The sequence below is a fragment of the Chelonia mydas genome, chromosome 3, assembly GCF_015237465.2.
Source record: "Chelonia mydas isolate rCheMyd1 chromosome 3, rCheMyd1.pri.v2, whole genome shotgun sequence".
Classification (NCBI taxonomy): Eukaryota; Metazoa; Chordata; order Testudines; family Cheloniidae; genus Chelonia; species Chelonia mydas.
This window is the reverse complement of record NC_057851.1, coordinates 53,358,374-53,375,194: the sequence shown is the minus strand read 5'-3', so window position 1 is coordinate 53,375,194 and position 16,821 is coordinate 53,358,374. Positions and strand designations below refer to the sequence as shown.

Here is a 16,821-nt window from a genome sequence, read left to right as displayed (position 1 = left end):
GGGTTGCTGCAGAGGACGGGGAAGAGGTTAGAAGGGAGTGAGTGTCTGTGACCAGGGTCCCGGGGGGCCACACTGAGGTTACTCAATTAGGGGAAACTGCAAAGAATGGAGCAGCGTAGCGGGGCAGTTAGCCTGCTCCTGGGATAAAAGGAAAGCTGGCTAGGTAGCTGGCCACAGGTGGGGCCGCTCAATAAGGGCACAGCTGGCCCTGATAAGAGGGCTGTGAGTAAGGAGCCGAGCGAGTCTCACTCCAGCCCTGGAGTGAGAAGGACCTAGCTGCCTAGGAGAGACAGGGTACCTTCATTAGAGCAGTGCTGGGGAAGGGACAGGCGGAGCTGAGGCCTGGCAGGAAGGCCTAAGGAGGTACTGGGGCTGCAGGGAGACAGCTGGGCTAGAAAGGCAGCAGGTCCAACCCCCTTGCCAATGATGAGTGGCCAGAGAAAGGGGACTAGATGATGACTAGCAGTAGCCACTGAGGCAAGGTGGGCACAGCGGCAGGGGGCTCCCCTGGGAGGGGAGGCCCAGAGCTTGGGGGCGGTGCTGCAGGGCAGTACCCCAAGATAAGGGGGCCTGAACTGCCTGAAGTACAGTAGTGGAGACTGATGAGGAAGCAGGTACCGGTAGGGAGATACCGGCCAGCAGGAGGCATTCCAAGGCTGAGATGAGCTAATTCCTGGACTAACCAGCAGGAGGTGCCTTGGCAGCGAGTGCGCGCCATGCTACAAGCAGACAATCCCCAAAGCTGGTGAATATCCCTATACTTAGATTTACCATGCAAACACATAACAGCTTCTATAATACCTTACTGGTTACCCAGAAGCCAAAACACAGTTCCATCAAAAGTAACCCAGCCTTTGGGCTCCCTCCCAGACAGCCAAGTCAAATATGAAAGTTCTACCAATCCCAAAGGATCAGACACATTATCTCCCACATTAATGAATATTCCAGATCTTACCCAAATACACGCTTACAGCCAATTCATATTAACTAAACTAAAATTTATTTAAAAAGAAAAGGAGAGAATATTGGTTAAAAGATCAGTATACATACAGACACAAGTACAGATTTGAGATCAGTTTCACGGTAGAGATAGTGAACTTTGAAGTTGCAAATAGTTAGTTGAATTAGTCCATAGATTCAGTCCAATGTTCATATCATATCCAGGGTGACCCACATAGGACTGGAGATCTCAGTCTTATGACTCAAGATTCCCCTGCATAACGCATCAAGCAGATCTGAGATAAAAGGATCAGGTCCCAAGAGTTTTTATACAGTTCCAGGCCTTCTCTTGACAGCACAGGGTCCTTAGGCGAACAATAGGCAATCACTGAGACTTTGAAGTAAACCTATTTCCTAAGAATCACCAGTAATTAGCTGCATGGTTAACATATGGCAATTGTTTGTTTTTCACCATTCGCAGGGGATTGGCTATGCATTTCAAAGAGAGATCAATACAATGATATCACTATATTTACAGTTCATTTAAATGTTAAGTTCTCCTTTTGATCTCTGAATTAGCAGAATACAGAACAGACCACAACTGTTAGATTACATTGTCAACCTCTAACAATAGATATGTAAACACACAAAAACCACAAACATCTACCAATATCTTCCTAAAGACTGAATTTGGGTCATTTATCCTGCAGGATGCTTAAGCCTTTCTGGCCATGTGTCACAGTCAAAAATTGGATGGTGTAGCCTGATATTATGACCTCAAAGATCCATTGGTCTGTGGAGATCTGCTCCCAAGCCAGGTGGAAATGGACAAGGTGGTCCCCAAAGGGAGGGAAGTGGGCTAAAGGGCGCAACTGTAAAGCCAGAGGAGCAGCTTGACCAACCCATCAAAAGTGCTGTTTGGATGACACCCGAGTGGTCATGGAGGGAGGCTTGGCCGCCCTCCTCCTCTGAAACTTCTGCATCTTTCAGGGGTTTCCACAGGTCTTTGGTACCCCAAGAATTGAGCAGGATATGATCTTGGAGAAGCCTGTAACTTACTGAAACACTTCTTGTTCATATAGAGATGCCCAAGAAACATAGGGTCACCCTGGAGTCCTTAAGCACATGCAGAGAATCATTTGTGGTCTACAAGAAGAGTCTGTGACCATCAAAGGGGAGGTCTCCGATGTATTTTGGACCACTCTTGGAAACCCCAAAACCTGAAGCCAGGATGCCCTGGACACAACTACCACCATGGAGAGGGACATGGCAGCAGTATCTACAGTGTTCAAGGATGCCTGAAGAGCCATTTTGGCCAACAGCTGACCCTCAGCAACATAGATTGGAATGGTTTCAGAGTAACAGCCATGTTAGTCTGTATTCGCAAAAAGAAAAGGAGTACTTGTGGCACCTTAGAGACTAACCAATTTATTTGAGCATAAGCTTTTGTCATCCGATGAAGTGAGCTGTAGCTCACGAAAGCTTATGCTCATATAAATTGGTTAGTCTCTAAGGTGCCACAAGTACTCCTTTTCTTGTTATAGATTGGAATGGTTTCCTGCAGGCAGATGTTGAACAAAGGCCATGAGCTTGCTGTAGTTTATGAAGGTATATTTAACAATGAGCACCTGATAGTTCATGATCCAGAAGTGCACGGTTGCAGATGAGAAGACTTTTGTCCACGGTTATAGTCACTTTTGGTCCTTGTCAGAGGAGGTAGCCCTGAAAAAGTGCCATCTACCCCGTTCAGTCACAATATCCACCACAAGGGAGTTAGGTGGGGGATAGGAAAACAAGAAGCCACAGTCCTTAGGGGGCACCTAATACTTCTTGTCTGCCCTTTTTCATGTTGATGGAATAGTGGCCAGTGTTTGCCATACCATGTTGGCAGGACCCAGGAGAGCCTCATTAATGGGTAGTGCCACTCTGGAGGGTGTTGCTGACTACAAAATGTCAAGCAGCATGTGCTGCTGGTCTCTGACCTCCTCAAGAGGGATCCACAAAGCATCCGCTACCCTTCTAATGAGGTTTTGGAATTGCCTAAAGTCATCAGCAATGAAAGGAGGGGGAGGCATAAGCACCTCAACGGGCAATGACAAAATGGGAGTTTCAAGGGTGACTTCCTCATTAACCAGGACTTCTGACTCCTCAAATGTTTCCTCCTGACTTGGAGGGGTAGAGGGTGGATGTGGAACCCAGGTCAGCTGCTGGGACAGTACCAGTGGTTTATTGAACTATTGCCGATAGGCAGCCTACAGATCTCAATATGGCCACTGTGGAGGTCCATAAGGGAGAGGGGATGGCATACAGGGCTGGTTCCACCATGCTTGATTTGCCGCAAAGTCCTCCCTTCATGAAGGCAGATTCCCAAAGAGGTATGTAGGATAACCCCTGACAAGAAATTGAGGAGACCAACTGGGAGTCCTCTTCTTCCTCCACATCATCCCATGGGGTTGGGGCATATTAATGAGGATGGTGTAGAGTCCTGTGCCCGGGAGAGGCCACTCAGAGACTGAGGTCTCAGTACCATGAAGTGCTTGGTACCTGACAACAATGGGGCTCTTGTTCATTCGACACCAAGAGATCCCTTGAATACCAGAACTCTTGATGGATCAGAAAGGGCCCCAGACTGATACCATAGCCGAAGTTGCCGTGACTGGAGATGACAGTACCAGGAATGCTGAGTGTTCTGCAGGCTTTACCGTGTTTGCTGATTAACGAGAGTACAGCTTGTACAGGCACCCCCGGCTGAGCTATTTGCATCAGTACCAGCCGCTGGGTTAAGGTGTGTAACTGCACCAATGGCTGAGTGGAATGCTTCGGTGCTGACAACAGGGCTGAGCTCGATGGTAATCTGTGCCTCCCCTTACTAATGGAGGTGTTGTGTTTCCTCTCCCTGGAGCTCCAAGGACCTGGCCTTTTTGGAGCTGGCTCCTTAGATAAAGAGTCCAAGTTCCTCTTTTTGAGAGTCTTCCCAAAGTGCTCCAAAGTCTTCCCTTTCTTAGAGGAAGCAGGTCCCAACACTAACGGGTTACTGGGACTGTCCAGAGACAGATACATGGCTCAGAAAATGGTTGCAGGGAATGTTCAATTATCAACAGTCTGAACTTTATCTCCCTATTCTTTCTAGTCCTGGACTTAAGGGCTACACAAAAAGAGCACTTTTGGAAGATAAGAGACTCTCCCAGGCAGTGGACACACCTGGAGTATACACTGCTCATTGATATGGCCTCTTGGTAAGACACGCAACATTTGAAGCCTGGGAAAGTAGGCCTACCCCACCAGGCGAAAACAAATCTCCTTAGGGAAAAGAGAGGGAAAACAGCTCTCTCATCTAAACTCACTATACGAAGGCTAACAACAATGCTAACTGAACTAACTTTACTAAAAGTAAAGAGAAAAACAGAGTACGCTCCAAGCAGACCTGCTAATGTTCTGTCTTGGGTAGAGGTGGTACAGAAGCAACTGGGGGTGGTTTGCCCATGCACCCTTATGTAGGCTCAGTATCTGCCGCCAGGAGGCATAGGGCACGTTATACGGGCCAAACAGGCACTGCTAATTAGAAATCTCCTTTCAAGGGCTCAAGAGACACATGCGCACCTTGAGTATGGAGCACCCACAAGGACACTACTTGAAGAAGAAAAAGATATTACATGTGATGCCTGGGGTTCACACCATGACACAAAATCAAGTACTTTGTGCAGTAGCTGATTTTGCAATATGGGGTGGGGCCTCAGGCGGAGCAGGGGCTGGAAGAGGCGGGGCGAGGGAGGGGGTAGGGGTTTCAAGGCAGCGATTCGACTTTCCCATCTTGTTTCACGCAATGGTTTAACTGTGAGATTAGATACGTGGTGTATTAGAACTTCCCAGCGACGTGTAGAAGCTGAGAAATACACAACTCAGCTCGGAAGTACTGCAGGTCCCTGCTTGCCCTACACTCCTCTCCCTCTCCAATACCGCATAGTTGGAGCCAATCAATCGCTATTTGCATTTGAAGCCATTAGTGCAGCTTTACATTTCTCTTTAGCCCTGATCTCTCTTTGGGGCACAGTGTCTCTCTGGCTTTGTCCCTCTCTCCCCGCCTGGGTCCCGGTTTGCAGAAAGCCCCAGCCCAGGGCAGCTCGGATCATTCCCCCACTGACAGAGGCTGGGGCAGGGAGAGGGGCACTGGGGCAGCTCAGCTCTGCGGGCTGCCGTCCTCTCCAGCTGCCCGCGCATGAGGGGAGCAAGGACCAGCAGGCGCCCGAGCTGTGGGGAAGTGCTTACCTTGGCCAACGCACTGGTGTCCTCTTCCCCCGCCGCGCGAGGCTCTTTGTTCTTGGGGGGGGGGGCGGGGGGGCGGCTAGTTGGCCCTTGGCCACCTAGTTCGCCTAGTGATTACATCGGCCCTAGGTAAGGGAATCCACATGCCTATCCGACTCATGGCCCCAGCACCAAACAGAGTTAGAGATGGAAGGCTGGGTGCAAGCAGGGCATAACTCACTCAAGCCTAGGAGGGCAGTCTCATGATGGAGCACCATTTGGATTTCATTTGGTGCTTTTTAGCCTGCTCTACCATACCTGGAAAGGTGCAGAGGAGCCCACAAGGAGGCACTGCAGCTGAGGCTTTGAGGGATGTAACAGCTGGCTAAAAAACTGACCTGATGCAGGAGAGAGACCACTGCTCTGAATTCTGACAAAAAAAGCCCCCCTTAGGCAGATGCGAAGGCAGGAACTGTAAAAACCAGCATCCGCATGCTGCCATGGAGGCAGAGAAACTGGAAGCAAGCAAGCACTGAGGGGGGTGTTCTGCCTCCATGAGTTGCAGAGAGATTAGAAGAAAAGGAGGACTTGTGGCACCTTAGAGACTATCAATTTATTTGAGCATAAGCTTTCGTGAGCTACAGCTCACTTCATCGGATGCATCCAATGAAGTGAGCTGTAGCTCACGAAAGCTTATGCTCAAATAAATGTGTTAGTCTCTAAGGTGCCACAAGTACTCCTTTTCTTTTTGCGGATGCAGACTAACACGGCTGCTACTCTGAAACCTGTCATTATGCAAGAGAGAAAAGAGCAGCCCAGATATCAAGAATTGTGGGAGACGCTGGGCTTCAGAAAAACTGGATATGTGGTGTAAAAATATAGCTCCCTAACATAAGGAAAAAACCCCAAACCTTTTCTGCTAAGAATATACACCATATAAAAAAGTCAACTGAAATAAAGAGTGCCATAAATGGGAAGCATGTTTAAAAAGCTAGAAACTGCATGTCAGGCTTCAATGCAATTAATGATACTCATTGTTCACAGCTATTAGCAAACACGACACACACTATCAAAGTACTTTGGCATCAGGAGCTGAATCTCCCACTGGCAAAGTGGCTAAAGATGTTTCGCTAACTAATTCTCCTGACTTCCAGATCTGATCATGATAATGTTTCTAGTTTTCAACAGAATCTATACATCCAGGTTCAGCTCCTCCAACATACTTGACAGCTTTCTGTGACATGCTGAGTGCCATCAACACCCATTTCAGGCTCTCTACATTTGCAGAATTGATACCTGGCAGAATCAGGACCTAACCTAGGTTGACCCTAGCCTCGGAGGTCACAGATAGGACCTAGGAGCGCAAAATAAATAATTTGTTGTAGTCTTGCTGTTAAAACCTTCTGCGTCATCATTTTGGGACTGAGCTGGGGAGGAAAAAAGCAATCAATTTTTTCTCCCTGCTTCCCTTTTCCTTTCTTTTCAGGCAGAAGTAGGACTCACTAAGGGGAAAGGGTGCCAGTATTATGCCCTTCACCTGAGCAGCTTCTCAAGGGGTATCACAGTCCAAGGGAGAAGGGGGCGCAGGGAGGAAGTGAGGAAGATTCAAATGACAGATACTGGTTTTCTGCAAGAGATCCCATGCTGAAAGAATTTTCTTCCCTTTACCTGGACATGCTTGAATGCTTTGTGGTTTGATGCAGACTGGCAATGATGGTTTAAAGCAGCCCTGCTGCTTTCCCCATGGAGATCCCAGACTTCTAGTAAAACAGAGACCTGGCTTGTAAAAGAGACATGATGATACTCCTGAAGGGGATGCATGGGGGCTAGGGTAGGTGCTAAAACCATCTTGCTGAATTCTCCAGAATATACACAATACTTTGTGCAGCAATGTGGGAGATAGCTAAGAGGCTGCCTACATAATCAGGTGCCTTGGCATGTCCCTATGAAGCTTGAAGTGTTGGCGGAAGCTTCTGGTGCAACTGAAATCTGGATTAACTGCTGCACACTATTCCAAATACAAAACTCCTCTGCCCTATAGTCACCTTTCACCCCAGCCAGCAAACCCTTTTTCCTTCTCACGCATCAAGGATCCAGCATCAGCTTCCCCCTGACTCCAAAAAAATCCCTCTCCCCCACAAAAAATCCAAAACAAACAAACAGTAAACACAATATCCCCAGGACTCATTTCCAACCTCCAAACTTGTTCCAGTTTCCTTCATGGCACCCGACCAGTAATTCCTAGGTACTCCCTGACCTCTGACTCCCCCATTAAATTATCTCAAACCTCACACAAATGTTTCCTAGTTCTGCTCCTAAAATTTTCTTCCCCAGTTTAGCTTCCAAGCTCTACCAGCTTTCACAACCCCTTCTCTCTCTCTTCCTAAGGTATAGTACTTATTTTTACTGCTTTACCATACACTCATTGTTTCTGTGTAAGTAACATTTTCTACTGTTACATTACATTCTACTGTTTCATTTTATGTTTAACCTCACACAAATCAGTCTGATTAAAACCTAATGGGAATGATGACTCTTTTGGGAATCCTAGACACTAATCTCTCTCTCTCTCCTTTTTTAACAGTTAATCAAGAAAGTTTTAGAATGGAAGACAGTCAAAGAATTATAGAGGAAATCTACTGTTACTTTTCAACGCAGCATGTGTATTCCCTAAACTAGCAATTTTGTCTTCTGCTTTCTATTGGAGGATGTAATTTGTAATGTAAGCTATTTATATGTAAGCATAAAAAAAAGTTATAAATTATAGACTGTTGTTATCAATCAACTTACATCTTTTCCATGAATGCCTTCAGGTCCTGGTTCTCCTTTATCTCCCTTCTCACCCTAGGAGGAGGAGTATATATTTTAGTTTTATGAACAAATATCATTTTCAGTTGGAAAACTGCATTATGGGAAAAACATCATCATTCATTACTGTGCTCTATATACAGTACAATATATCTATTGCTGACAGCATAGGAAAACTATTCCTGACACTTCAAGAGGTGTTTCATCCAAATTAAGAACCTGACCCCGCAAGGTGCCAAGTAACTGGGGAGCTAATGCTCAGTACTTCACAAGAGGCACTGAACACCATCTAAGTATTCATGTTTGCAATGTTGCACTTACAAAAATGCAGATGGATGGATGTTTAATAGAAACAGACAAAATTACTCCACGAGACAGTCATCTGTTAGAGGTCTGGGGACTGACACTCTCTCTCTGCCAGCTGAAATAGTGTATTCTGATACTGAGTTTGACTAAGAAATGTATGAGAAAGTTCCTATATGACTGAAATAATTTACTTCCCCTCCACCCCATGTGAAAACTCTAGTTTATTATTTCAATTTGATATTTGTTAACTGTGTGCCAAGAAAAAATTCAAAAAGTAGAAAATTACATTAAGATGGAGAATAAGTATTTACAATCACTCCACATATCCCTGTCAGAATGGCCTGCCATGACAATTATCACTAGCACCACATGTGGTCTTAAATATTTATACTGTAAGTTCCAAAAGGAAATGAACTCCATATGTTGATTTGAATCTGTTACTGGAATATGATCTGAAGTTTAACTTAAAACCAAAGATTGGGATTATATTCTTTTTAGCATAACATTTTATTTTCCATGGATAATCATAGGATAGCTAATCAATTTAAAATCAATTTGAACAATTTATTAGACTTCCACTTATTTCTATAAGTATAACAAATACTGGTGATATAAAAAGGCATGTTTTACTCTCTCTTAGAGTACATGTTCTTCAGGACACGGGTAGTGTTTTCACACATAGTTGTACAGCGCTTGGCACAATAGGGGCACTATCCTGATAGAGGCATCTGGATGTTACCATAATATAGATATTAAACAGGAATAATAACAGGAATGCTCCCACTTTCCCTATAATACTTCCCATTGAGAGTAATGTCCATAATGTTGTTAATATAACTCTTTGCAGTATCACAATTAATCGGCATGAAACATAAAATTTTCCTATAATTTAACATATTGGAAAAGGAAATGGTCTTAGGAATGACCCTTCTGAGTTCATGTTTTACATCACTGTATGAGAGAAATGTCCTACAAATTACTAGATGCTTTTAGGGTTTCTTTGCCTTTAATCTGTAATGCTGTATGGCTCTTCGATGTCACCTAAAAAAACAGTTCACATCTTTAAAATATTTATTTTAAGTACAACGCTTACAGATATACCTTTATTTTGAGACTAGAAAGGAAAATACAGCATGAAGGATTCTGTAGACTAGAAGGATATAGGCTAGTTCACATATTCCCATATGAACTCTTAATTACACAATGCAATATTATTTTAAAGTTAGAAGAAAGAGATTCAGTTCTTTACAAACTCTTGTCTACCATTCCATTCCCCTTAATACAGGTTCCATCAGAAGTGATAGAGATTTCTGCTTAAGCAGCCTAATTAATGAGAGATCCGTTTCCAGAACCAACAAAGCTAAACTGCTCTGTAAATGCAGCTACACTGAGCTTTACAAGTAATAAGAATAATTCTCACAAAACCACGGGGACAGGCTGTACTGAAGATCAAATCCTTCATGTCAACCAAAGAAAGAGAACAGCAGTGCACTGAATCTGTGTCGTCTCAAGGGGACTACACTGGTCTGAGCAAAGCCTATTCATTATATCAGTATAATCTTCATAATTCTGTTGCCTAAATGCTATAGAACTGAGATCAAATAATTCCATTTGTGACAGGACCCTGATTCAAAGCTATTCCTCCAGTGGCAGTAACAGAAGGCATTTCATCTAATAATAGATCATTTTTTGCAAAATGAGTTTATATGAGCTTTCTTAAACAACTGAAGCCCACCAATAAATTAGCATCAACAGGACTGTACCTTTAATGGACCCCCACACTAGAAGCCGGTAGGCAGTTTTATGTTTTAACTCTTGTCCATCTACTTCATAACAAACAATATTATACATTAGCCTAAAATATCCATTGAAGGCTTTTACTTAATCATCCCCCAATACTTGTATATTTGATCAAAGCCGCAGTTCAAACCAGACTTTCATGGATTCATGTTTGTTTATTTATTTGGGGGAGAATGGAGAAAGGGAGGGAAACTAATGCCAGCAGGCCAGTCTAGAAATTTTAAAAAATCCTTGTTTCAAATGTTGGTAGTACATTTTAGCTATCAGCTAAGCTCTGTTTTGTCTCTGGACTTATGTTCAACAGCATAATCAGATAGCTTAAAATGTAAGCAAAGCCCCCAAAGAGATATTTAAAAACAATATTCAAAGTAAGATTTCAGAAGAAACTGAATTAAATAAGAACAAATCTTTTAGATTTCAGTTTGTCTGTATCATTCTGACAGCTTGGAAATTTAATGCTGGTTTCCCCTTCTGTCAACTCACAATAGTCCAATTATTGTTACAGTTTGCCAGAATTTCCAAAAGTACAATAATATATTTACAATAACATCTCATTATTCTAGATGAATTATTTTAAGATTTCATTTTCTAATATATTTCTAGGAGATTTAAAAATATCACTTGAATATCAGGAAATATTTTTCCTTTCATGGTATATCTTTATTTGTTTACATATTTTATATACATGGAAAACAGGATGAACATGTGCAGTGCTGATTCAACAGTGACATTACTCTGTGAGCCCAATGAAGTCTATACAAGACTGAGTACAGTATACCTTTCCATATTTCATTCTGCATTGGCAGAAATAACATACATTCTCAGATTCTCTAATCCAAATTAAGACCACCCATATCACCTGGATGACAATCTGGGTCACAAGCCAAGATGATCTGCGATGAGTGCAGGCCTTAAAAAACACTCCTCCGCCCTACTGCAGGCAGGCAATCACTTTAAAAATGCTGATGAGTGGTGCAGGCTGCAAGGGGGTGGTGGTGTGGTGATTGTGGTTGCTGGGTGCATGTGAGAGATACAAAGATTCCAGTTTCCATGATTTAAAAGATGTCAGATTTCAAAATGCTCACTGGTTGTTTAGACAAGACAAAAGCAAAGATCATTCAGGCCAAAGAATCCAAAGAACCTAGGTCAGTCTGCCGCACTGAATGATTTTCATGTGCATTTACATTGAATTTTCAGTAGATTAAATTACTTTCATTCACAAACATATGACAAACATTATTCTGTGCATTATTTATCTCTTCCTTCTGCAAAGCAAGAATTCCTATAAAACAGAGTTCTGATTCTCATCACATACTCCTATGTAAATTAAGGGTTTCAGAGTAACAGCCGTGTTAGTCTGTATTCGTAAAAGAAAAGGAGTACTTGTGGCACCTTAGAGACTAACCAGTTTATTTGAGCATGAGCTTTCGTGAGCTACAGCTCACTTCATCGGATGCATAGCATATCGTGGAAACTGCAGAAGACATTATATACACACAGAGACCATGAAACAAAACTTCCTCCCACCTCACCCCCCGCTGGCAACAGCTTATCTAAAGTGATCCTCAAGTAGAGCCATTTGTGCTGGAAATGGCTCTACTTGAGGACCACTTTAGATAAGCTGTTGCCAACGGGGGAGTGAGGTGGGAGGAAGTTTTGTTTCATGGTCTCTGTGTGTATATAATGTCTTCTGCAGTTTCCACGATATGCTATGCATCCGATGAAGTGAGCTGTAGCTCACGAAAGCTCATGCTCAAATAAACTGGTTAGTCTCTAAGGTGCCACAAGTACTCCTTTTCTTTTTATGTAAATTAAGTTATCTTGCTCATTCCCGTCTTTACTATATACATTATATACTTCATGACTTATCTTAAAATGTAGCCAATCTGCAGAATATAACATTCAGTAAAGTGTGACAGGAGTTTTAAACAGTCCATACTGCGGGATACATCTTAGGTTTGCACACAAAAAAGTGGTAAAAGCTATTTTAAGTCCAATGTTCCTGCCTGTTCAAAACATCTTCAGATGGGACAATTAATTTGTGAATACTTGCAAAATAGCATTTCAATGCTGGAAGTACTGTGTGCCTTATTTGTTAATTAAAACTAATCCAACATTACAATATTGAATTATGTGCAGAGATTGTATTTCCTGGATTGAATTCTGCTTTCAATTACACTCACGCAACGAGTCAGGGGGGTTCCTTCAGTATAGCTGAAGATACGTGTGTGAAATCCTGGCCCTCCTGAAGTCAGTGGGAATACTCCCATAGGATCAGGAGTTTGCTCTCTGCCTCCACAAGAAGTTGTCAAAAAGAGAGTATCAAAATACCAACTCCAATTTTCCATTTGCATTTAAAATATTATTGAAATCTCCAACACCAACTGCTATAGTTAAGGCTCAATTCTAACTTTTATTCTAATCTCCACTTAATCAATAAGCCATTACTCTCTCAGATCTCTTTTATGGTCTTTTCCAGCCTTGGTCCCAACCCAAATAGATGTTTTAAAAAAAGAGAGAGAAAGTTTGAGCAAAATTGAGCTTAGCTGGTTTTGGGGTATGTTAGCATGAAGAGATCCACATTTCTCATATGTTCCAAGTGAGCATTTTCTGCTTACATAAAGTAACTGAAGCTGGAAACATCAACCTTGGCTTGTTTTTACAGTCTGTACTGAGGAAGGGAAAATAACCCAAAACGAAACAAATTTTTTAGAGTATTTTTTATAATTTAAGCATTTAAAGTTGATATTTTCATGTAAGCTTGTTAAAAAAATCTCTCATTTTTCTGCTACATTTTAGGGATTGTTTGTTAAGGACGGTTTAGTTAAGGACAGCGATAAGGATTAACGTAAAGATGTATTTGTTAAGGATGATTCAGTTAAAAGAAATTTATGTCAACAATGCGTTCATCAAAGACTCCTTCAGTTAAGAAGGTGTTTGTTATGGATGCCTCAGGTAAGGCTGCCTGACTTTAAGATAAACCAGTTATGGTGATGTTGCAATTTAGAAGCATGTTTTCCTGTCTTTCCCTCCTCCCTCCAATTTTTCTTTTTCCCCCCCTTTAAATTACATACAAAATATATAATTAATACAAAATTAAGAAATCAAAAAACATGTCAGGAAACTCCAAAAATTAAGGTTTCTTCTGCTGCGTTACCTTGTCAGCATTACTTATTTACTTGTTAAATAATAATCTTAACATATTTCTCTTTATATTATCCCATCTATTCTTTAAAATATGCAGGCTATGCAACATTACTTTGTACTGAGGCAGAAACATTGACTTTTGGAAATTCCTGATTTTAGAGTGCATTATTTTACATCTTTAAAAGCTAATTAAAGCTAGTTTTACATATAATAATCTTATATGCTTTGTTACAAATGTATTTGTGGTGGTGTGCTGTATCTGAAGATTAATTTCTTTTCCTCGTGACTCTTTCTTCATAACTCATTATAAATTGAATCCAGCTATAACAAACATTCACTAATTTTCCCTGCAGATGGTATGAATTTAGCAAATTGTAACATTGGGCTGAAGACAGCCCTTAGGGCTCTATTCTGGCTTTTACAGTCAGAATCATGCAAGGGTGGGGTTGTGAAGGCCCTCCATCCCAATGACATTCTCACTGACTAAGCCAGAATGCCTCTGGCATTGCTGGGACAGTGGTATCCCAGAAAAGAAGAAGCTGAAACACCTTTTAAAGGGTGCAAGATATGCTTCCCCCATGCCAGTGCCCAGGATGAAAGGAGAGTGGTGACACAACCTCATCCCTTGGAGCTGTTTAACATTGCCGTTGACTATAGATGCTCTCCATACTTGAGTACAAGGAAACAATTACGAAGATTAAGAATACCCTCTGCTCCCTTACAGCCTACATTGGGTTAGCCACAGCCTAACAGTTTACTTTCTTGTCAGTAAAACATATATTTTAAATGGCTCCATTTCAACTTTTTCTTTGCAAACCTCTATAGTAATTTTTTGTTGCATTCACTTTTCTAAACAATACTTCTATTTATGCTGACACAGATAAGTCATTCACTTTTTTTTTTACTTTTCCATAAGAAAAAGATTTATATGGGTGTATTACTAAGCCATAACAATTCCAAGGTTAAAATTTGACAATTGAATTGACAAGAGAGTCAAACTTTCATTTGTAAAAAGAAAAATCCATTCAGCCTAATTTAAGTGTGAAGTATGCAAAACCAAAAGTAGTTTCAGTAATGTGAAAAAATGAACATTCTTAAAACTGCCTTGAAATGTCTTTACACAGGAGACCCAAATGCCATCTAAGAGCTACTACAGTCTGTGGGGGTAAAATGTATGTATGTCACAAATAGGGCTGTCAATTAATAGCAGTTAACTCATCCGATTAACTAAAAAAATAAATAATCGTGATTAATTGCAGTTTTAATCACACTGTTAAACAATTGAAATTTATTTAATATTTTTAAGACTTTTTCTACATTTTCAAATATATTGGTTTCAATTACAACTAGGGTGACCAGATGTCCCTATTTTATAGGGACAGTCCCGATTTTTGGGTCTTTTTCTTATATAGGCTCCTATTACTCCCCACCCCCGTCCCGATTTTTCACACTTGCTGTCTGGTCACCCTAATTACAACAGAATACAACATGTACAGTGCTCACTTTATATTATTATTTTATTACAAATATTTGCAGTGTAAAAATTATAAACAAAATATATTGTATTTTTCAATTAATCTCATACACGTACTGTAGTGCAATCTGTTTATCATGAAAGTGCAACTTACAAATGTAGATTTTTTTTGTTACATAACTGCACTCAAAAATAAAATGGCAGGTTTCAGAATAACAGCCGTGTTAGTCTGTATTCGCAACAAGAAAAGGAGTACTTAAATAAATTGGTTAGTCTCTAAGGTGCCACAAGTACTCCTTTTCTTTTTTCAAAAATAAAATGATGTAAAATTTTAGAGCCTACAAGTCCACTCAGTCCTACCTCTTGTTCAGTCAACTGCTAAGACAAACAAGTTTGTTTACATTTATGGGAGATAATGCTGCCTGTTTCTTATTTACAATGTCACCTGAAAGTGAGAACAGGCGTTCGCATGGCACTGCAAGGTATTTACGTGCCAGATATAGTAAACATGTTTATGTCCCTTCATGCTCTGGCCACCTTTCCAGAGGACATGCTTCCATGCGGATGACGCTCATTAAAAAATAATGCATTAATTAAATTTGTGAACTCCTTGGGGGAAAATTGTATGTCTCCTACTGCATGGTTTTACAAGCATTCTGCCATATATCTCATGTTATAGCGGTGTCAGATGATGACCAAGCACATGTTGTTCATTTTAAGAACACTTTCACTGCAGATTTGACAAAACACAAAAAAGGTACCAATGTGAGATTTCTAAAGATAGCTATCGCGCTTGACCCTACATTTAAGAATCTGAAGTGCCTTCCAAAATCTGAGAGGGACAAAGTGTGGAGCATGCTTTCAAATGTTTTAAAAGAGCAACACTCTGATGTGAAAATTATAGAACCCGAACCACCAAACAAGAAAATCAACCTTTCTTCTGGTGGCATGTGACTCAGATAATAAAGATGAACATGCATTGGTCCACACTGCTTTGGATTGTTATTGAGCAGAACCCCTCATCAGCATGGACGCATGTCCTCTGGAATGGTGGTTGAAGCATGAAGGGATATATGAATCTTTAGTGCATCTGGCACGTGAATATGTAGCGATGCCAGCTACAACAGTGCCATCTGAATGCCTGTTCCCACTTTCAGGTGACATTGTAAACAAGAAGCGGGCAGAACTATCTCCTGCAAATTGAAACAAATTTGTCTGTCTGAGCAATTGGCTGAACAAAAAGTAGGACTAAGTGGACTTGTAGGCTCTAAAGTTTTACATTGTTTTATTTTTGAATTTTTTGTTACATAATTCTACATTTGTAAGTTCAACTTTCATGATAAAGAGATACTACAGTATGTGTATTAGGTGAACTGAAAAATAATTTCTTTTTTTACAGTGCAAATATTTGTAATAAACATATATATAAAGTGAGCACTGTATACTTTGTATTGTATTGCAATTGAAATCAATATATTTAAAAATGTAGAAAACATCCAAAAATATTTAAATGAAATGGTATACTATTATTGTTTAATAGCATGATTAATCACGCAATTAATCATGATTAATTTTGTTAATCACTTGACAGCCCTAGTCCTGAAGCCTCTAAATGTTTTTCATGGTGATATCCATTTAAAAAATGTTCCTTGATACATATTTACACAGACTATAACAGCTTGAACTTTACTGAGTTAGTGGTATGCATTCTAAAATACTCTGAACTTTTAAAAACTTTAATGTGGTATTTATTTTAACTACATGTAAATACAAAAGGAAATTCACACAAAAATATAGCCCAGAACAGAAAATGAAGTAGGAGTAGTGGCTGAAACGCTGTTCTTAGCTCTCCCCATTAGGGCAAATTCTGCACTGCCTTAAATCCCATGGAACACCACTGTTGCTGAAAAATTTGGCCTAGTGTGCAATTATAGTGTACACCATCTGATGTACGAAAAAGCATTTTAGCTCCAACTCATGTGAATTCCTGTATCATAAGAATTACAATACTCAAACACAAAGGGATCAGTTAAAGATACAAACTTCTGATCTTCAGCCTTAATTATGTTATCACTGATGTAAATTCTGCCCTCAGATAAGAGGTT

At 40.9% G+C, this 16,821-nt stretch overlaps 1 protein-coding gene across 7 annotated transcripts in view; it reads right to left on the bottom strand.

The window, feature by feature from the left end:
• The window catches only part of COL19A1 (collagen type XIX alpha 1 chain), a 316,775-nt gene that overhangs the window by 177,652 nt on the left and 122,302 nt on the right, over positions 1-16,821 (bottom strand). For all 7 annotated transcript variants that reach the window (XM_037894282.2, XM_043542458.1, XM_043542459.1 and 4 more), the window contains one exon: positions 7,972-8,025. In XM_037894282.2, coding sequence (XP_037750210.1) covers positions 7,972-8,025 — 54 coding nt within the window. The remainder of the gene's footprint in view (positions 1-7,971; positions 8,026-16,821) is intronic.